The sequence below is a fragment of the Mugil cephalus genome, chromosome 19 (assembly GCF_022458985.1).
Source record: "Mugil cephalus isolate CIBA_MC_2020 chromosome 19, CIBA_Mcephalus_1.1, whole genome shotgun sequence".
In the NCBI taxonomy this organism is placed as follows: Eukaryota; Metazoa; Chordata; class Actinopteri; order Mugiliformes; family Mugilidae; genus Mugil; species Mugil cephalus.
In genome coordinates, this window is record NC_061788.1 from 1585167 (window position 1) to 1607775 (window position 22609).

At 41.8% G+C, this 22609-nt stretch overlaps 2 protein-coding genes across 5 annotated transcripts in view; both read right to left on the reverse strand.

Annotated features, from left to right (window-relative positions):
* Nucleotides 1–393: 393 nt before the first annotated feature.
* Nucleotides 394–2401, reverse strand: LOC124996465 (polyubiquitin-B). The gene is made up of 2 exons (XM_047569502.1): nucleotides 2285–2401; nucleotides 394–1399 (listed from the first exon to the last, which is right to left on the reverse strand). Exon 2 carries the CDS (start codon nucleotides 1390–1392, stop codon nucleotides 703–705), a length of 690 nt encoding a protein of 229 aa, XP_047425458.1. The 5' UTR covers nucleotides 1393–1399; nucleotides 2285–2401; the 3' UTR covers nucleotides 394–702.
* Nucleotides 2402–6900: 4499 nt separating this feature from the next.
* LOC124996695 (seizure 6-like protein) overlaps nucleotides 6901–22609 on the reverse strand; it is a 54965-nt gene continuing 39256 nt past the window's right edge. The window contains exons 7-17 of one of the 4 annotated variants that reach the window (XM_047569957.1): nucleotides 21788–21954; nucleotides 20944–21138; nucleotides 20110–20248; nucleotides 18741–18937; nucleotides 15431–15625; nucleotides 14125–14316; nucleotides 12567–12761; nucleotides 11425–11460; nucleotides 10992–11106; nucleotides 9703–9802; nucleotides 6901–9611 (exon numbers count right to left, since the gene is read on the reverse strand). In XM_047569957.1, coding sequence (XP_047425913.1) covers nucleotides 9582–9611; nucleotides 9703–9802; nucleotides 10992–11106; nucleotides 11425–11460; nucleotides 12567–12761; nucleotides 14125–14316; nucleotides 15431–15625; nucleotides 18741–18937; nucleotides 20110–20248; nucleotides 20944–21138; nucleotides 21788–21954 — 1561 coding nt within the window. In that variant the 3' untranslated portion in view covers nucleotides 6901–9581. Of the gene's footprint in view, nucleotides 9612–9702; nucleotides 9809–10991; nucleotides 11107–11424; nucleotides 11461–12566; nucleotides 12762–14124; nucleotides 14317–15430; nucleotides 15626–18740; nucleotides 18938–20109; nucleotides 20249–20943; nucleotides 21139–21787; nucleotides 21955–22609 lie in introns of all 4 variants that reach the window. The other 3 variants (XM_047569956.1, XM_047569959.1, XM_047569958.1) reach the window with 3 other exon arrangements.

A 22609-nucleotide genomic window follows, 5' to 3' on the forward strand; every position in this document is an offset into this window, starting at 1 on the left:
GTTATTATTTTGTTTAATTTACAACATGAACTCACAGGTCAATGCTCAAAAATATGAAACTGATCTGGTTTAGTTAAAAGATCTTAAATTGAAGCCTTTTAATAAACAGATCAAGTTCTAGTTGCTGATTAATTATTGTACTTTTGAGTAGATTTACATCTATGACAAAGTCTTAATTACTTCTAATTAAAGCCTTCAAATAATAAGCATCAACTTATATTAGACCTGGAATCAGTCGGTTACACGTCATCTACCATAAATATTAAATTAGTCACAATTAGATGTTTATACTTCAATATTAATATTTCTATTTAGTTCAAATAATCAGTAATATTTATTTCAGAGCCTCTAGAGCCACTAATTAGTCCTGAGGTATGAAATAAAAGCACCATGTGACAGTGAGAAGCTTTTTTTTTTATTTTATTTGCTTTAACTGCAGATTTCCAACAACTGCTTCACAACATGAAAACAGAATGAACACGTCTCAACTTCAACCACATCACGTCACAGGCTTTACACTGCGTTTGGATTCTCAGCCATGAACTCAAATATCAGCAAAAGCAAGAAACGATAAAAAGCCGATTTTAAAAAAAAAAAAAAAAAAAAAGGTCAGGAAATGCTCAAACTTTATTGTTTTTCTTTTAAAAAGAAAAAAGAGGAATGTGCGACAGCTGCTGTGAACAGGGCGGAGGAGGGTGGAGATTAGTTTCCTCCGCGGAGGCGCAGCACCAGGTGGAGGGTGGACTCCTTCTGGATGTTGTAGTCGGAGAGCGTGCGTCCGTCTTCCAGCTGCTTTCCAGCGAAGATCAGACGCTGCTGGTCGGGGGGGATTCCTTCCTTATCCTGGATCTTCGCCTTCACGTTCTCGATGGTGTCGCTGGGCTCAACCTCCAGGGTGATGGTCTTACCGGTCAGGGTCTTCACAAAGATCTGCATGCCCCCCCTCAGGCGCAGCACCAGGTGGAGGGTGGACTCCTTCTGGATGTTGTAGTCAGAAAGGGTGCGTCCGTCCTCCAGCTGTTTGCCGGCGAAGATCAGACGCTGCTGGTCGGGGGGGATGCCTTCCTTATCCTGGATCTTTGCTTTCACGTTCTCGATGGTGTCGCTTGGTTCGACCTCCAGGGTGATGGTCTTACCGGTCAGGGTCTTCACAAAGATCTGCATGCCTCCTCTGAGACGCAGCACCAGGTGGAGGGTGGACTCCTTCTGGATGTTGTAGTCGGAGAGCGTGCGTCCGTCTTCCAGCTGTTTGCCAGCGAAGATCAGACGCTGCTGGTCGGGGGGGATGCCTTCCTTATCCTGGATCTTTGCCTTGACATTCTCGATGGTGTCGCTTGGTTCGACCTCTAGAGTGATAGTCTTACCGGTCAGGGTCTTCACAAAGATCTGCATCTTGACACTGCAGACAGAAACCACAGAAATAATTCACAAAGCTCTTTATGCCATTTAATACACTTAAAAAAAACGATTAACTTCCACATACTCTAGTAATATTGGGCAGCACTGTAATTTAAATACATGAATCTTCATTTAGAACAAGTTCATTTTTAATTACGTGGCCTCAGATGAGCATCAGACATGTATCCAACTGATTAGCTCCGAAATCAGGCTAAAAAATAAATTACTTACATCAAAATAAATGACTCCGGACTTAAATCGAACTATCCAGCTCTCTTGATATCTCTATAGTACATTGTCTTGTCATTTTAAGTCTAAAATCATCATTTTTAATAAAAAAATAATCATGTAGCTCCATTGCTAAGCTAACAGTTCACTCCCTTTTCAAGCCACACCCGCATCTTGCTCTTCGACGCTTTTAGTCTTAACAGAGGCCTCATTTTTGTTAAGTTTACTGGAAAACTCGCGTAAACGTACAAAAAAAAGGAAAGAAGGAAAAGACGCTTTTGTTTTTAAACCCCGGTGTCTGTTCGGAAGTAGAAGCTAACCGGCAAACAGCTAACCGGTGTTTATTCATCTTTGGGTCGATTATTTGGCCACAAAAGGCATTTAACCATCTTTAATAATTGACTTTTTTTTCCTGTTTTTGTATATAATCGAGCAAACATATTGTCTGTTCGGATTAAATCCACCACTTCGCGACGTTTTGTCGATGTTAGCTCAGGCCCTGATTAGCTTTGTTAGCTTCCAAACAGCTGACGCAGCTCGTCGTCATTCGTTCGTTTAGCTGCTTTTTTCACGTTACATTAACTACATGTAACGAAAAACATACCAACTATAATGTCTTTCAAGATTAGTGTTTAAAAATAAAATCCAAATGACTTACAAACAAATGTTTCCCACCGGTCGCTGCTCGTGAGAACTTCCTGTTTCTTTCGGCTGTTTCTGACTGACGCGTCACACCGGAGAACTATTTATAGGCAGCCAACTATGTATCCTTCCGCAGCACCACCCAGCGGAACTATAATCTATTGTTAACAACAAAACACACAATACAAATGTTAATGTGTCAATTAAACACAAATATTCTCGACAAAATACATGTACGTAAATATATTATCGTTACTTACGTTAGAGGTGATACGACAACGCTTTAGGAGAAAAGTGACAAAAAGAAAACGACGCGGATGTAGACAGAGCCTTGGGCAAAACAGGAAACAGTTGGCAGTTATTTACTGAAATAAATCAAAATAAAATAAGTACAGATGATGTTTCCGTTTAATAATCTAATTATACTTTTATTCATATTTTATGAAATTATCAGGATGAATATTTGACATGTTTGTTTTTTGAGTTAATCTGATCCTGGACAGATCACATTTGTATTTAAATAAATAAATAAACTCATGTAGTGTTTTCCTACTTCCCTGTGTTGCCTTCTTTGTTTGTAAGAATAATTGCTTTTAAGTTTTACTTTTGGAATATGACATTTTAAAAAGGGTTTATTCTTATCATTAATCATGTTGTAAGTTGTTGTAGCATGACTTCATCATCAGGAATAATAATAATAGTAATAAATTTAAAAAAAATCAAGAAAAACAAAACAAACAAAACAAAAAAGGCATTTTAAACAAACATTTCCCACTCGACATAAACTCAAAAACTGAATGGGTCAAAATAAAAACTCCTAAAGGTTTAATTTATCTTAATTTTAATTAATTTAAGGTTTAATTTAATTTAAAACAACATGATTATAGGCTGTGTAATACAATGTTTTATGGCTTGATTTATATATAACTCACACAATCGTCTTTCAAATATAGTTTTGAAATTTCAAACCAAAGATTAAATTTTTAAATGATTTATAACCTTAACTTTGTATAACTTTTGTATATATTAATATTGAGATTCAAGACCAGAAAGTTTCAACATTTCTACATTAAAAAAAAAAAAAGATTGAAAACATCAGAGGATTTTCCTGAAATTAGACAAAGAGAAACCAAATGTACATATTTCCAGTAACTGCTGATCTCTCATCTCGGTAGTAAATATGCATTACATCTGAAGCTTCCTGCAGGCTGTTCTTTTCAGGAGAGAAGGAGTCATTTTAAAAGATAAAACGTGCTCTCTAATCTAATTCATTTTTATTTTTAGTCACGCTTTAGCTTTGTGGCTCCGACGACTGTTTGCACGAGACTCCTCAGAGGTCTGCTGATCTTTTCATCTGTGAGGTTGACATTTGAGGGAAAAATCTCATGAATTATCAAATGGATTGTGAGGAAATTTAGTTTAAACTATTCACGCTCCCACTCAGGATTGATGATAACAGCATTAGTGCCTTTCACACTTTTCTTTACAGTTTCTTTGTCTAAAAGCAGCATCTTTAGGAGACAAACTGAGGATCTGAATGATTCCATATCAGGTCCAGAGCTGAGAAGGTTAAATATCTCTTTCTGGAAAACAAATCAAAGAAAGATGAAGTGAGGTGTAGAGGTATAAGGAGATCAGAAACAACAAAAAAGCTACGTGAACAAAAATGGATGAACGTAGAGCAGGAAGTTACGGAGAGTAGACACGAGCATATGCAAAAATGACTGTGAGCACGTACAAAACCACTGAAACAAGATGCTTAATGCTAACAATGACTACAAAAAGATATAAAGCGTCAAACACCAACACCACTCCAACTTCATCACTTCATCATCACGTTTAATAGAACTGAGCAGATAAAAGGAACTCTTCTAGTTTTAGTCGCTAGCGTCAACAGACAAACACACATCAAATAAATCTCCAGTCTCATCTTGTTAACATGTTTATCATCAGATGTTAGTTTGAACTATAAACTTTATAAAGATGGATGTGGAACAGCTCCTCTAAAGTGAAGCCAAAGCAAGCAGAGCTCCCCCTGGTGGCTGGAGGCTGCAGTATAAGTCACAAGCTCCACCCCCTCTATGTTAGTGGGCGGGACTTGGGCCAAAATACTTGACAAATAATGTTTTATCAAGAATGTTAGTTAATATAATGTTGATGAATGTTCAAGTATCATTTTTTTTGGAAAAGTTCTGTTCTAGTTCGTTATTTGACGCTACAGAAACAGGATGTGATGTGGGCGGGGCATCAATATCGTGGCTCCACCCTCATACTGACTCTGGCTCCAAACTCACAAGATGGCGTCGCCTGGTGTCCATATTTATATACGGTCTATAGTGTTTCCTCCTTGTTGCATCTTTAGAGGTGAAGTCCAGACAAACTTTAGACAAACGTTTGGTCTCAGACATTTTGAAGGTTCACTTCCATCCATGCAAGAGAAAAACTGATGTGATGTCACAGCTATAGAGCTAAGGAGGCTAAGCTAATTAAAAACTCACCAGCACCAAATGAATCACCCAGATCAGTCTGGTTACTACCGTTAGCATCAGCACCGTTAGCATTATGGTACCCAGCATCGATACCATCCCTATTCGTGAATCGTCTCTTTGTGATAAATCCAATATTTTTTCTTTTTCTAGGGTGAAACATTCAGATTAAACTCCATTCTGATAAAAGAGGTTTGTCCTAATCATCCTCAGGCACCTGGAGCAGAAAAAACCCCAACTACAACACTCACCTATAGAAAAGTTCCTGGACAAAGTGGAAAAGTGCCTAATAACCAACTCTGAAAAGGAGACTTGAGTCGAACCACCTGCTTCTCTTTATGAGCGGCCGCATTAATAACTTTGACAGATGTGAGCTGCATGTGTTTCCTCAGTGGTGTGAGTCTGACCCACGCTGTTACCTGCCTGTAATATTAACTACGTCTTTGTGTCGCTGCGCTCATTAAGAGTCTCTCTGGATAATGGTGCCAACTAAACGCCTTAAATACAGACTTTAATGGAATGTATTTCTGGCTCTGTGAATGGCTTCGGGTTCATTAAACCCGCGTGGGTCTCCTCACAGTGCCTCATATCATCAAGCATCTGGTTAAAAGCTTCTCAGCAGCTGAATTAAAAGCAGCAGGAAACTCTGTGGAAATCGCTATGGAGGCAGGAAGCCTTATCCTCCCATTAGCATTCATGGTGGAAACTGAAGGTATCATTAGGACGTTAAACAGAGATGGAGGTGAGGAGGAAGGGGGGGGGTGCTTCTGCAGGATTTACCTCCCACCCCGTTGGGGTTTGTTTGTAAGACAGAAACCCTCGGTCACATGTCAAACAGAACAAGAGCTTCAAAGAAAACCTTCAAAACTGTTGAGTCAGTGGATTCATTTGTGCTGCTGGTCTGAAGCATCTTTAGCATCGTTAGCATCTTTAGCATCGTCTGACAGAGGGTATTTAACCAGATTAATGTGGTTTGAAAGTCAGATCCTGATCCTGATATTGTGTAGGTCTCTGTTGTGGTGACAAATGTACTGAAAAACAACCTGCAACAAAGACCCCATCCATCAACGTTGTGATGGTTCTGTGTCTTTTTCTTTTATTTGTGATCGTGTTTTGAGTTTCCTGTTTTATTTTGTTAAATTTATTGGTTTCCTGTCTGTTGTGCATCCTTTTGTTTTTATATCGGTTACTTACTCTCCACATCTCCTCCATCCCATAATAAACATAATGTATGATGTACACACAGAATGACACTGATAACACTGTTTCTTTTACTAGATAATATGGCTGCAAGATTCTGAAAAAAAATGTGAATCACAATTTTTGCTTAGAATTGAGATCACGATTTTTTGCCACGATATATATATATATTTTACAAAATGTTTATTGCACTGATGAACTTTAACTCTGTGTGTGACTCTCACCACAACCACCTGTGGTTTCTTCTCCATCCATTTAACTCTGTTTACTGCTGACTTCTCTCTGCTTCTCTCCGTCACTGTTTCCACACACTCAGCTGCAGACGCCTCCTCCACTGATGGAATCACGTGTCGTAAAGACGCTTTACCATTGGTCGAGGGAGGAGTCAGCGGCAGTGCTGCCTTTAGGGGCGCTTGAAAAAATCTGTGAAGAAATGGGAGCATTTGTTTGCGATGCCGCTCGTGAAATAAAATGCTTAAGAATCGTTGTGTTTAGAAATGAGATCACGTGTATGTGTGAATCGAGATCGCGATTTTTTTTTAAGGATTTATCATGCAGCCCCACTAGATAATATCTATAATATACTTTTATGCTTTCTATATTTCCAGTTCTCTGTAAATAGAACTTTTTGCACTATTTTGTAAATACTCTGTGTCTGCACGGATAAGGAAAAGCGCTTCAATCTGTTTAATGACAATAAATCTCATTCCATTCTCTATGATTTACGCCAGTCAGCCATAACATTACGACCAGCGATTATCTGGTTGTCATGGTTCCTGTCAGTGGGTGGAGACATATCAGATGTTAGAAGCCGTTAAAATGTTCAGTTGGAGGCTCCACCTCAGAACTTAAAGCTGGTCTTATGGAATCTGCTACGTTAGCAGCAGAGGTTATAATGTTATGGCTGATTGGCTACAACAGCGAAGAACTGATCAGAACAGCTGTGTGTTTAGAAAGAATCTTTTGTACTTTTTATTGGAGTTTTACCGTTTATTTAGGGAAACTGTTAACATTTGTCTTTCTCATAATGAAAATGTACATTTATTTATCAATCTGCATAAAACGTCACATGTACAAGTACGTCAAAATAAATACATCATCTGGTGGGTTGACTGAGCTTGCACTCAGGAGATCGACCACAGCTACGACCCACGCCTTCCTCTTTAATCCTGGACCCGGGTCCAGACCTGGGGGCCCCGGGGCCGGCCTACGACAGTCCATCAATCTAACTACGTGAGGAATAAGACAACAGCACTGCACCGGCCCCGGGGTCACGGGTTTAAGTACGACTACAGCTACAGCCAGGGGTGGACCGGCTGGAGGAAAGAGGCTGGAAGGCGACTGCAGGTGAAGAGGGTCGGGGGCTCGGAGACGATGTCCGGCGAGGGGGGAAGTCAAGAAGTCGTCATTTTCCTTTCCTGTTTAAATCAGTGGAGTGGGGGTGGGGGGGTGGGGGGGTGACTCACGATGGAAGAGGATGGAAACCTTTACAAAAAAAAAAAAAAGAATCTACCAACCATCCAGAGTTAGCAACACCTGTGGTCGCCATGGCAACAGCAAGTGCAGCCACAGGCGATGCTGCAATGAAAAAAAAAGAAAAAGAAAATGAAAGAAATCTCCTGCAGCTGCAAAATAAAAGCGATATTTCCGAAATGTCTATAAAGTAAAGTCTCGTCTTTGCTTGATATCCCATAATTCTCTTAAATTCTCATCACGCCAGAGAGACTTCGCTTTGAGGAAGATGGACAAAAAAGTGTTTCCATTGCACTTTTGAGACAAACTTTTATATGGATACGTCTGTAAAAACCACCTCATGAGAGCGTGAAAGTGTTTTAGCTTAAATATCTGAGAGGTTTTTAGAAATGTGGGCGTTTCCATCACCAGTTTTTATTGAGATATTTAGGCTAATGCACAGACCTGCATGAGAAAAGATCATGACGGCTCCTCTTAAAGAGAAGCCTTGAGCATGTGGAGCTCCCCCTGGTGGCTGGCTGCAGGATAGGTCATATAATAAGCCCGCCCACTCCATATTATCCATATTAGTGGATGGAATACTCTGAAGGAGGAAACATTTATTTTTTCTATCTTTTAATCTTTTTAGGTAGTTAATATAATGCTCATGTTTGTTTTTCTGGGAAGTTAAATTTTATTTAAATATGTGATGATATAGAAACAGGATGTGACATCATGATGATTGACAGTTGCCATTGGCACGTGTATTTGAAAGCTACTGTGATTTTTTCTTCTTTTTAGTAGATTTATTAAATGGAAATCCAGTTGTTCATAGACTGGTCCATACGGTCTGAGGGCGGAGCTACGATGAGGGCGGAGCTCCCTCCAGACTCACTCTTGTTTTTGTTTGCTCAACCTGACAAGCCTCACCAGCCACAAGGAAATATTGAATCATTCACTGAACTTATTTTTAAAAACAGTTTTGGTCCAATGGGACCTCTTTATGGAGCGGTTGGCGTAGCAACTGGTAGTCGCCATTATGTCACATCCTGTTTCTATAGCATCAAATAGCTCAAATGAAACTTATCCAAAAAAAATTGACACTTCCATCAACATAATATTAATTATCTAAAAAAATGACAGAAACCATCCTTGAAAAAATATTATTTGATGTGAATTTTAGTGTTTTAGCCCCGCCCACTAACATGGAGGGGGCGGAGCTTATGACCCATACTGCAACCAGACACCAGGCTTCACTTTAGAGGAGTTGTTCCATATTTATATACAGTCTATGTTTCAGCTTAAGGGATCGTAGGCAGACTGTGAGTGATTAGCGTTGCTAGCTTCGATAGACTCCAATCAAACTGATGGAATAGGATTAAAAGTCGCTCTAGTTTCTAACTCAGTGAATTAAAACCTGCTCTATTATCAAATCATCTGAGGCGAAATTTAGAGGAACAGTGACGTGATGAAACACGTCTGAGGGCCGTGGAGTGGAAACGTAGTTACGGAGTTAGCATGTCGCATACAGAGGTTAATACAGATGCATTTACGCCTCATCATGAAATCCACAGGGTTCAGACTCACGTTCTGATGAGAATCATTTCACATTAGACCTTTTGCAGTTTTTCATTAAGTTTGGTCAAAGTTGCTCTTAGTTTTGGACAGAAACGCATCATATTTTCATACTGTGATTCCAGTGAAGCGATGATGGACCAGTTCACACAGAGACGTGGTGACAGACTTTAAATATTGTGGTTCCCATGTCATGATTCCTCTAAAGTGTGTCGACCTCCTCCTCCTCCTCCTCCACATCAGTCCTCACACTGACTCCTGTCCCGACTCCTCCTCATCTCCGTCCACTCGCGTCTCCTCCCTTCTCACCCTCCGTCTCCTGTCGTCCTCCTCTCTTTGTTGTCTCCTGTTTCCCGTCAGGTCTAAAATAAAAAATAAATAAATAGAAAGGAGGAGAGAACAGGATCGATCTCTGCGTCTCGCTGCAGAAGGGGCTCGGACATCATTATCTGTATTTACATCGCCTCCTCCTCCTCCTCCTCCTCCTCCTCCTCCTCCTCCTGCAGGGTGGAGGAGGGAGGGAGGGAGGGAGGGAGGGGGGGAGGATGGGGGAGGATGAAGAGCTGGGACAGGTTCAGAAATGTCTCTTTGAGTTTCTTCTCATATCGATACTTCGTATTCACGAGTGTCCTGCAGACAGAGGAGGGAGAGACGGCGTTAGACAGAGACTCTGAGACGTTGCGGAGGGGACGGGGGGACGGGTTAAAGTCTGGACACTCACTCCTCCTGTCTCGTAGAGAGGGTTGTCAAACTCCGTCTCCACGGTGATCTGTCGGTAGGGGTGGGGGTAGATGAGAGGAAGCCTCAGGTTGGAGTGATACCTGCAGCTGGAACCAACACTAGTTATTATATTTACACCACGAGAAACCAGAGAGATATTTTAAGTAAAAATCTAAACTAAATGATAAAACTCATCTCACCTCAGCGTGTTTCATCTCATTTTATTCCATTTCATCTCATCTCATCTTATTTTATCATCTCATCTTATTCTACCTGATCCCATTTCATTTCATCTCATTTTATTCTATTTCATCTCATCAGATATTTAATTATCTTATCTGATTTGACCTCTTCTTAGTTTATCTTATCTCATTTTACCTTTTCTCATCTCACTTCATCTCATCTTATTTTATCATCTCATCTTATTCTACCTGATCCCAGTTCATCTCATTTAATCTCATTTTATTCTATTTCATCTCATTTGATTTCCGTTCATCTAATTTTACTTCTTCTCTTCTCATTGTGTCTCATCTCATTTTATTTAATCTCATCTTGTTCTATCTCATCTAAATCTTATGATCCCATATTGTTTCATTTGATCTTTTCTCATCTCATTTTATCTCATCTCACCTCATCTTATTCTGTCTTTTCTCATTGTATCCTCTCATTTCATTTCATCTTTTCTCATCTGTCATTCTACCCAATCTTAGTTTATCTCATCTAAGTTACCTCTTCTCTTCTCATTGCATCTCATCTCATTGGAGCTCGACGAATCTCATTTGACATTTTCTCATCTTGTATCGTTTTATCTCATTCTGTCATCTCATTTTATTCTATTTGATCTCATTTTATCTCATCTAATCTCATTTTATTCTGTCATCTCATTTGATCTTTTCTCATCTTATCTTATTTGAGCTCTTCTCATTTTATCTCGACTAATCTCATCTCATCTCCTTTCATCTCACCTCATCTTATTCTGTCTTTTCTCATTTTATCCTCTCATTTCATTTGATCTTTTCTCATCTTATCTAATTTTACCTGATCTTAGTTTATCTCATCTAAGTTACCTCTTCTCTTCGCATCTCATCTTATTTGAGCTCTTCTCATTTTATCTCAACTAATCTCATTTGATCTTTTCTCATCTTATTCTATTTGATCTCATTTTATCTCAACTAATCTCATTTGATCTTTTCTCATCTTATTCTATTTGATCTCATCTCATCTCATCTCATCTGCTACATGTGGTTGAAGGTTTTTAGTCGGATGAATGGTTGCGCTGCAGCGTCTCACCGTGTGACGTAGACGTAGGCTCCGCCCAGCAGCACAGACAGCAGCAGCACCAGGATGAAGACGGCCAGAGCGATGTTGCCTCCATCCAGAGGAGAACCAGCGGTCGCCTCCGCAACTGACGACACAACACACACCGACCACAGGAGGTGAACTAAAGGCCGAGGGTTCGGCACAGAACGAGCGTTAAAGGTGGTAATTAAATGGATAAACACAGCTGGAAGGACGACGACAGACGGGATGGCAGGCAGATGTTTGCAGCTGCAGGCGGAGCTCACACACAAACACACACACACACACACACACACAGGTGAAGTTATTCTTTTGTTGTTGTGATGGTTTTTACTTTTTTTTTTTTCATCAGCCCAATAAACAAAGCGTGGTCTTTGTTCAGCATCAGAGCATCAGAGCACACGACGCACACAGACAGACTCACCTTCCAAAGCATGGTTGCCAAAGCAGTCATGGTTGGCTGCAAGACATCAGTCTGTCATCAGTAAATATGGAAACCGACATCACACGTCCTGTGGAGTCTATTTTATTCTATTTTAAATGAAGTTGACCCTTCTCTGATCTCACACTGCGTCACACATTTAATCTACATCAACTAAAAAGCACATTAAAGTGTTTCTGAGGAAAAGCTCAAGTTCCTCCATCTCGCTGTAGACGACTGGTCAGCAGTTACCGGAAACCGGACTCACATGTACGTACAAATTATTCATCTCGTTGAACAAATAAAGGATAATATTTGTTTCATTAGTTTGAGTTATTAAATTATATTTTAAAAAGCCGTAGAGAGACGTGTTTTAAAATCTTTAAATATTTTTTTTCAGTTTATAGGTCTTTAATCTTAACTAACTTAAAAACATAAACATATTGTCAATTTACTGAAATTCAAAATAACCTTTTGAAGTCATTTGTGACTTTGTTGGATTTTATTACGAGTCTAAACCTTCTTTGTACCTGAGGACGTCTATAAAACCACGGAGACACATCTGTAGTTAGACGGACGCTAACATTAGCACATTAGCAGCCCTTTAGCAAACGTTCTCTCCAGTTGTTTCCAGCTGAAAAAGAGACTTTAACACTGGTCCTGTTGGAGAAAGAGGTGTTTGGGTCGAACCGGCTGTCAACTGCATGCAGTGGTCAGTGGGGAGGGGGGGTCAAAGGTAGAGAGAACAGGAGGGTATTTCATTATTTCATTCTGCATTATTTACAGTTCTGTGCAACAGTTTAAGGTCTAGAGGGAACATGAGGATGCTTCCTTCCATGTGTCCCTGGTTCTGGTCCAGTGGTAGGTAGAGATCCATCAGAGGCAGCAGCTGATACATTATTCTACTGACCACATGGTGGCGCTGCTGCTGATTCACACACAGACTGAGACCAGATCTCCAGTTCTGGCTGAAGATGAATTAATGGAGACACGTATTAACTCAGACCAGGTGTGAACCGGGTCAGAACAGGTGTCTCCTCTCTGTGTCTGTTATGGTTTTAGTGGATGAGAATCTAAACGTGTAAAGAGCCTTAAACCGTTTGCACACAGCTGCACATTAAACAATGATCCTTGCGAAGCCTCACCCCTGCACAGAGGAAGGGGGCCGCTCCAAAACGACGGGTTTCCGAGGATGCACTTAATGGCAACTTCTCCTATGAGCTCGTAACCTTGGTAACAGACGAAGGTGAGCGACTCGCCGGGCAGGTACAGCCTCTTGGACAGGATCTGGTAGCCGTTGTCAGGGAGACCGGGGTTCTCACAGGAAACCGACTCCTCGGCTGGAGACAAGGAGGAAAGAGAACGAGTTCTGTGTGTTTTTCATTTATTTTTCCTTTTTTTTTTTTGCATCAGAGCTGGACTGACAGATCCGACAGGCTCTGGCTGAGGTGACATGACTCATGGAAAATCTCCACCCCCCTTCTCCTCCTCCAGGTGGCTGAGAGCTGATTGGTACGGTGCATTAGCATCACATTTACATATCAAACACTTCACACAAACATTATTAACCCAGAACACACGCAGGCGGGCGGGCGGCCGCACATATCACCAGTCCTGAGATGAAATGCTGGAGATGAAGCGTTGTGATCTGTGTCTGTTTCTGCTTCTGCAAGAACCAACATGAACCTGCTCATGACACAGACACAGCTGCAGCCGTCCATCCAGCCGCCTGTTAGCCACATGTTTCATGACACAGCTAACAGGGACGGCTACCCTAATGCTAACGGAGCTGATGCTAACAGTGATGATGATGCTAACGGTGATGATGGTAACGGTGCTGATGCTAACGGTGCTGATAATAACGGTGCTAACAGTGCTGATGCTAACGGTGCTGATGCTAACGGAGCTGACGCTAATGGAACTGATGCTAATGGTGCTGATGCTAACGGTGCTGATGCTAACGGTAGTAACCAGACTGATCTGGGTGCTTCATTTGGAGCCAGTGAGTTTTAATTAGCTTAGCATCCTTAGCTCTATCGCTGTGACGACACGTGCAAAAGTTTGGATGGACGTCACCTCAGAAGATGTAAACTGGGCAACACTTCCTTCGCTCCTTCCTTCCTTCCTCCCTTTCCTTCCTTCCTTCCTACTCTTTCTGTCCTTCCTTCCTTCCTTCCTTTATTCTTTTTCATTTTTTCCCTTCCTTCCTTCCTTCCTTCCTTCCTTCCTTCCTTCCTTCCTTCCTTCCTTCCTTCCAGGTAACACCTGGATGTTGATGACCTGTTGTGTTTATTTGTAGTCAGGAAGTGTTTTTGTGTAGTTTTGGGGCCTTTACTTTACTTTACTTTAGAGTTTAAGGTGTTTGTGGTTAAATGTGTCTTGTGAGTGATTGATGTTGTGTTGATGTTGTGTGTTGATTGTGTGTAGATTGCCTGTGGTGTATGTGTGAATGTGTCTTTACATCATAGACTGACTGACCCCACGCCACTGGCTTTTTTATGAGAATATATTCATTTTATTTAATTAAATTAATATTCTGTTCAACTTACTCGTCACAAAATGCCTTAAAAATGAAAAGCTTTTGGACGAGTTTGCATGTCATTCATCTCATTCCTTAAGCTGCCTAATAACCAAAAGCTGATTATGAAAAGAGTAACTGGAGACGAAGCGTTTTCTGTGAAGCCTGAGAACCCGGATACTCACTGACGCAGTGAGGCAGCCGTGACGTCCACACAGGCGTCCCCGGCTCGCGGCCGTAGCAGGTGATGGTGGCGCCGCCCTGCAGGATGAAGCCGGGGTTGCAGCTGTACTGGATGGTCGTCCCCACCAGGAGCTTGGGGTCGGACAGGGACCGGGTGGAGTGGTCCACGTGGCCCGGGTCTGAGCAGTACATGACTGAGGACGAGAGACTGGGACAGTTACACAACATCTCAGAGGAAATGAAACCAGTAGCTGCTCTGATCTGACTTAGAATTAACAGGTTTATGTTCAGACTGAACTAAAATGTGATTCACTGAGGCCAGAGCTCATAAATAACAGCAGAGCTGAAGATGATGACGTCCTGAACGCGTTTAAGTCTGATTCTGGTGAATATTCTGTTTAGTTGATAAATAAATGTTCCGTCTAGTTTCTCGTCGTCAGACTTGTTCAGCTCACGCGTCTATTTCTAACGAGTGGACGCAGGAGATGTCAGATATTTAAAAGATCCAGATCCACCTGAGGAATTTACAGATTTATATCAGATCTTTGCTTAAATTTCAATTTGGAGACTAAAAAAATTATTTATTTAAAAGTTAAGGATCTGATTCCACAGTAGACAAAAAGATGTGTGACTAGTTTACATCGTATATTTGCTTATTGTAAATTATTACAATGATTTTTAAATTTTAATACGCTTTAACTGCAAAGTCCAGGTTGATATCTTAATTATTTTATCATTATTATTTATTTTTTCTGCAACACACTCTTACCCAGCTGCTGTTCACCAGTGAATAAATATTTTTACATTTCTTTTTATATATTTGTATCAATATTTTAAGTATTTTATTTATTGTTGTAATTTATATATTTTTAACATATTTTTTGTATTTTATTTATTTTATTATACTATATATATATTTTAATGTATTTTCAATATTTTTTGTTTTTATTTGTTTATTAATTTAGTTAGTTATAGTGTTTTATTTTGTATGTACTATGTGTCTGCACTGAAAAGGATTTATACCCAGTGTAGAGGATGTAATGACAACAAAAGACTTTCTATTCTATTCTGTTCTGTTCTGTTCTGTTCTGTTCTGTTCTGTTCTATTCTATTCTATCTTATTCTATTCTATTCTATTTTATTCTATTCTGTTCTGTTCTGTTCTGTTCTGTTCTGTTCTATTCTATTCTATTCTATCTTATTCTATTCTATTCTATTTTATTCTATTCTGTTCTGTTCTGTTCTGTTCTATTTATATTCATATAAGTGCAGATGAAAGTTTGTGAGGTGACGTGTAGAAGGACTGACTCTTTTCGCAGAAGGGCGGCTGGGAGCTCCAGGACAGGTCCAGCTGACAGGTGAGCGTCTCCCGTCCCACCAGGTCGTAGCCGGGGTCACACTGGTAGGTGATCCTGGCCCCTCGGACCAGGGCCACGTGGGACGTGGTCTTCCAGCCGTTCTGGATCTCAGGGAGGTCCGGACAGGAGTCATTACGGGACACCTCTAAGGAGGAGAGGAAAGGAGAGACAGGAGACAGGAGAGGAGAGGAGAGGAGAGGAGAGAGGAGAGGAGAGGAGAGGAGAGGAGAGGAGAGGAGAGGAGAGAGGAGAGGAGAGGAGAGGAGGAGAGGAGAGAGGAGAGGAGGGGAGGAGAGAGGAGACAGGAGAGGAGAGGAGACAGGAGACAGGAGAGGAGAGGAGAGGAGAGGAGAGGAGAGGAGAGGAGAGGAGAGGAGAGAGGAGAGAGGAGAGGAGAGGAGAGGAGAGGAGACAGGAGAGGAGGGGAGGAGAGGAGACAGGAGACAGGAGACAGGAGAGAGGAGAGGAGAGGAGAGGAGAGGAGAGGAGAGGAGAGGAGAGGAGAGGGGAGAGGAGGGGAGGAGAGAGGAGAGGAGGGGAGGAGAGAGGAGACAGGAGAGGAGAGGAGAGGAGAGAGGAGAGGAGACAGGAGAGAGGAGAGGAGAGGAGAGGAGAGGAGAGGAGAGGAGAGGAGAGGGGAGAGGAGGGGAGGAGAGAGGAGAGGAGGGGAGGAGAGAGGAGAGGAGGGGAGGAGAGAGGAGACAGGAGAGGAGAGGAGAGGAGAGGAGAGGAGAGGAGAGGAGAGGAGAGGAGGGAGGAGACAGGAGAGGAGAGGAGACAGGAGACAGGAGAGGAGAGAGAGGAGAGGAGAGGAGAGGAGAGGAGAGGAGAGGAGAGGAGAGGAGAGAGGAGAGGAGAGGAGAGGAGAGGAGAGGAGAGGAGAGGAGAGAGGAGAGAGGAGAGAGGAGAGAGGAGGATCAACGGGGGAGACACTGATGGAGGAACTGGACCCTGAGACACGTCCTCCTTCTTCTTCTCCATTTACTTTCCTGCCCTCTTTCTCCTTCCTTCCTTCCTTCATTTGCCTTTTCCTCTCTTTTCCTCATCCTCTCATGCCCTTATTCAATCGCATCCCATATGAACCCCCCCTCCCCCCTCCTCCCCCTCCCTCCCCCATAAACCTCCCACATTCAGCTCTGACATCAGTTTGGATTCAGACTCACTTCGTCCAATTTACCTGTCGCCCTCCGACTCACACACATTTCCCCCCGAGGAGTAAATCAAGGAGGCGCAGCAGCGAGTGTGCGTGTGTGTGTGTGTGTGTGTGTGTGTGTGTGTGTGTGTGTGTGAGTGTGTGTGTGTCTGTGTGTGTCTGTGTGTGTGCGCTGGGTAATTTATTCACACACACACTGAGGCTGCACGGAGGGAGTCAATAGACAATGAATAATTGATCCAGGAACTTCAACTTACAAACCCCTGTGGGCCGGAGCATCGGAGGCAGCAACGCTGTAGTGTAGCTGTAGTCCGATTAATCATCACACACACACACACACACACACACACACACACACACACACACACACACACACACACACACACACACCGGTCCCGGCAGGAGGAGGCTCATTTATATTTATGTGCCTCTCCAAGCACTATTTTTATTGTCTTTAAACTGAATTCAGTTTATTAATGTTCTGTGTTTTCTTCTTGCTACTAGAGGAGGATTCGTTCTTCTTCTTCTTCCTTCAGTTCACAGACTGGACATAATCAAACAATGTGTGTGTAATTAAGACAAGAAAATTAATTCATCCAAAAGCGGCTGAATAAAAGCAACTGGACTAGTAGAGTTTCTTGGAGACGTTTCATCCACTCATCCTTCACTTCTGAGAGACTAGTGAGAAGTTGAGGTTTAAATGGGAAACTCTCCCGTTCCTTTTGACCCCATGAACCGGCCTCTGAGAAACCTTCTGTCTGAGAAGTCTGTTCTGAGAAACCAAAACAGTACGTTTGAAATATCCCAGTCAAGGTTCAGTGAAGACCTGAGCACAGAGACGACTCTTTTAAGGCTGAGTAATGACGTCCATGTTAACTCAGACTCTGTCCTCCATCGCCCGTCTCACTGGGTTGTTATCTCCTACATCTCAAACAGATACATTCATTCATTCTGTTTCCATTGGTAGCTCCTCCCCCTCCACACCTGCATGAATTACATGTGGGGTTCCTCAGGGCTCAGATTAAGGACCACTGCTCTTCAGTCTCTACTTTAACTTAAACAAACGTTGATGATCCACGAGGGAAATTACTTTGCTATCAAGAAAATTTACAGAATTAGCATCATGAGCAAATATTCAAAAGTAGTTGGCAAAAACAGAGTCCAAGTGATGTGATTGTTTGGCCAGTTGCATAGCAACAGCGGTGTTTCCTCGTGTGTCAACCCATAGATAGGACTCGTTCCTAAACATTCATCTTATTCTTCTTTTACCGTTTTACTGGAACCACTGGTGTTCATGGGCTCATTGTCTTGATGCACGACCCAGTTTCTTTCTTTCTTTCCTGCCTTCCTTCCTTCCTTCCTTCCTTCCTCCATGACCCAGTTTCTCTTCACATTCAGCTCATGGACTCATGTCCTGACATTTTCTTTCAGAGTTCACTGGTAGAATTCACAGTTCATTGGTCCATCAATGATGAGCAGATGCAGCAGAACAGGCCCAAACCAGGACATTAGCGCCCCCATGTGTCATGGAGGGATGAGGTTCTGATGCTGGAATGCAGTGTTGGTTCATCTCCAAACATTTAAACCAAACTATTCTACTCTGGTCTCATCTGTCCACTAAACATTGTCCCACATGTTCTTTGTGGACAGAGAGCAGTGTCTTTGGTTGTTGAGTGGATTCATCAACATGAACATCAGCCAATGTGAGAGAGGCCTTTAGCTGCTTAGAAGTTCCCCTGGGTTCCTCTGGTTCCTCTCCCACTATGATGGAGTGATGTTTGTTGGTGGACCACTCCTGTGGAGGGGAACAGTCGTCTTCAATCTGTCTGACTCTCTGTGGATTATTTGTGGCTTCCAGACTCTTTACAGATGGTTGTGGAACCTTTTCCAGCCTGATGAGCAACAACAACTCTTTTTCTGAGCTCCTCACAAAGCTCCTTTCATCTGTTGTCATCACACACTTCAACACAAACATGAGACAAATCCCTGATTCATAGAAACTAAACCAGGACCTGAGTCTCATCATGTGGATGTAAACACGCGAGATGCGTCATAACTCTTAAAACATGGATTTGATTCTTTTCTGTAAATAAAAACCGTCACTCACCCATGTAGTTGATGATGAAACCTTCTCCTTTGCCGAAGACGAGTCCCGCCGGGTCGGAGTGGAAGGTGACGGTCAGGTCGGGGGTGGTGGAGGAGAGCTTGAAGGGGCTGCTGCCCCCAGCGTAGCGCCCCAGGATCCTGGTCGTGACCTCGTCGCCGTCGATGATGGACAACATGTCGCTGTCGCTGATGTTCAGTCTGAGAAGCAGAGAAGAGCATCGCTGGCATCAGTTCAACCCCAGACACTCTGACTCAGAGCGTGGGAGACGAGTTGACCTGAAAGACTCAACACCACGTCCATCCACAGGCCAAACGTTTAACAGTCTGTAAACACGGACGTGGTGTCGCTGCCCTTGTTGAGACGTAGCTGAAGAGGTTTCAAAACTGACACGGCTGTAAATATAATGTGACATGTTTCCACTGAGGGACTGGAGTGTGTAATTGGATTAATGCAGCAGGGGGTGAGGAGAAGTTGTCAAACCAATTTCATATCACAGAGAAAAGAAAGGAGCATTGAATGGAAACGGTTTTATTTTGAAGGCCAGATGGTGTCAAAGATACTATAATCACTTCACTGAAGAGTCTGGACTGTTATTGCTCCTTTAGCCCTTCAACATTTTAGAAAAATAAATGCATTTTTTCTTCCACAGTGAGCGTTAAAATATGAAGTGAAAACTGAGAGATGTTGAGCTTAGCTTAGCATGAAGATTTGAAACACTCCAACAACGTTCTTTGATGTATTTACCTGTAGCTTGGAGGCTAGAAAACTAGGAGGAGCTACTATTACATGGGATGCTAGGAAACTACTAGCTACTTTTAGCCTGGAGAAGCTAAGAAATGCTACCATTATTCAGAAGGCTATGATGAGCTACAGTTAGCCGGAAGGCTATGATGAGCTACAGTTAGCTGGGAGGCTAGGAAGCTAGGAGGAGATAGTAGAAGCTAAAAGATCCAAGATATTTTGACGTTGGAATCTTTTCAGATCAAACTGTTGGTTTAACTTATTGCTGCTCTGGAAGCTAACGCTAATATTTCTGGGTGATTTGCATCTATAAAGACACTGATTACGTAAAAACAATATTTAAAAATAGACATGAAATCACTCCAGTCGTCACCAGAACCAGAACCGTCTCTTTTATCTCCAAACAAAGACGTAGGACAGACTGATGTGTGATATGTGACGCGTATCTCTAACAAACGCTGCAGAGCTCTGAGTCCAGCATCACGATGAGCAGACTGAGGAAAAACTCTCTCATGTTGACATGTTTTGAATTTAATGGCTCGGTACGAGCAGAGAAGCATGAATAAGACGGAGGCTGGACTCTGCACATGCATCTTTGATGAGCGTGTGTTGGTGCGTTTTTACTCACAGTTGAACATCGAGTAGAACTCGTTTGTCTTCTCCGACGTGAATCCTCCAGCTGCAGTCCTCCCCCTCTCCGTACCACTCGGGCCAGTTCGGAGACAGGATCACCCCCCCAGGTCCAGACAGGTCCCCCCCACACTGGGCTGCTCACACAGACCAGACGTTATTCAGTATTATTATTCAAAAATCGAACCGTTATTAAATAGTCTTTTAATTGCCAGTTTAAACTCATTAGACGTGGATGTGGACGGTTTGACTGTTTCGAATATACGGAAACATTCGAGACTGAAGGTTTGGTGAGAGATCCACTCAGGAACGGACACTTTTAATTAGAAATTAGAAAACATTAGAAGCATCAGATGGTTCTGCAGGATTCCACCGAGGACATTTTACAACCATCGTCCCACTTATGGGAACGTGTATTGAACAGTCGTGCTGCTGCTGCTCTTCAGGAGGACTTCACTCAGCGACTGTTGAATATATTAATGAGCAAAGCTCCCAAACCGTCGCCCACTCATCAACAGATGGATAAAAACACGTCTGTTAGGAAAGTTTGGTGAATGTGACTCAGAGAAAAACAAACCTCAGAGAGATGAACTGACACAGGATGGTTTTAATGTTATTTACTCCTCTCAGTGGTCATAATGTTGTGGTTGATCACTGTATAGTATTTTAACATGGTATATAATCCTATGGTTTTTTGTCTCATCACTTTAAATTAAAATCTCCTCCATGTTTTTCTTCTCTGGTTGTTTTTCCACCAGGACGTTGTTGAGTGTTGATGATCTTGTTGTGTATATGTATATATGTATATATATGTATATTTGTTGTTTGTAACCTTTGCAGAGCGGCTCGGTGTCGTTCCAGTACGGGTCCCTGGCGCTGATGCACTCGATGACGGGGGGGCCTTGCTCCAGAGAGTGTCCCGGGTCACAGGAGAACTGGACCACGGCCCCGACTCCGTACAGAGGGTCTGAGGACGTGAAGTTCCCGTTCTGGAGGTACGGCTCGTAGCAGTGGCCTCGCTCAAACGCTGCAGACACGGAAATAAATCAATAAATAAATCAGCAAACAAATAAATAAATCAATAAATAAATCAATGAACAAATCAGTAAATAAATCAATAAATAAATCAGTAAATAAATCAATAAATAAATCAGTAAATAAATCAATAAACAAATCAACAAACAAATCAATAAATAAATCAGTAAATAAATCAATAAATAAATAAATTAACAAATCAACAAACAAATCAATAAATAAATCAGTAAATAAATAAATAAACAAATCAATAAATAAATAAATTAACAAATCAACAAACAAATCAATAAATAAATCAGTAAATAAATCAATAAACAAACAAGCAAATAAATAAATAAATAAATCAGTAAATAAATCAATAAATAAACAAACAAATAAATCAGTAAATAAATAAATGAACAAACAAACAAATAAATCAGTAAATAAATCAATAAACAAATAAATAAATAAATCAGTAGAATCATTTCTAATCGTTCTATTTATTTAATGAGGAGGATGAACATGAGGCAGAATGATCTGACTGGGAATGATTTAAAATTCTCGTTTATCTGGACGATTAAACTTCTGCAGAACTAAACTCAGCGGCCAGTTTATTAGGAACACCGGTGAATTCTAGTGTAACGATGAAACGTTTGTCGTACCTTCGTAGCGGATGTTGAATCCCGTGTTGTGGTTGGGCTGGTCGGTGATGAACTGGATCCTCACGGCCGGGCCCTCGCTGATCACCCCCTCGAAGGGGATCTGACCCCCCCGGCCCGAGTCGAACAGCACCACGGAGCCGGCGTCCAGGCCGCTCCACAGCACCAGCCTGGAATCAGACAAACGGAGCTGGAGAGCGTCTGCAGGGAACAGCCAGGACTTTAACGTCTGCATGAGGCTGATAATGCACCGACAGTTTCACCACATTTAACGTGTGGAGTCTCCACCTGCTCCAAGAAAGACCAGTTTTTACTGCGGACTGAAGGCGAACGCCTCAAACATGCACCCACATGTTCACACTGTCAATATATCTTCAGTTCTTTTATTTGTTTTTCCTATGCAGCGTTGGGCAAGTTACTTCAAAAACATAATGCATTATAATATTACTGTCTTTGAATTGTGAGGCATTACATCACTTTTAAGTTACTTTCACCAAAGTTTGCGTCGAGTAAAATGTCACAGTTTTTGTTTTTTGCCTTTTATTTCCACGTCACAGCAGAAAGTGATGCATTACTTTTATAATGTATGTTACATAAATATTTAACTGAGTCTTTCCACTCAGTCTAGTGTCATTAATCTTCACTGGGGATGAATAAAGTCTTATCAATCTGAATCCCACATTATGGATGTGAACAACCATCTTTGTATGAAGTGTTTTTAATCGTTTCCTGTGTGTTTGTGATTCCTCTTATATTCTATCATCAGACTCCACATGTTCGCTTTATTCACGACTACGTTTCTCTGACTGATCTGGTTCTGGTTCC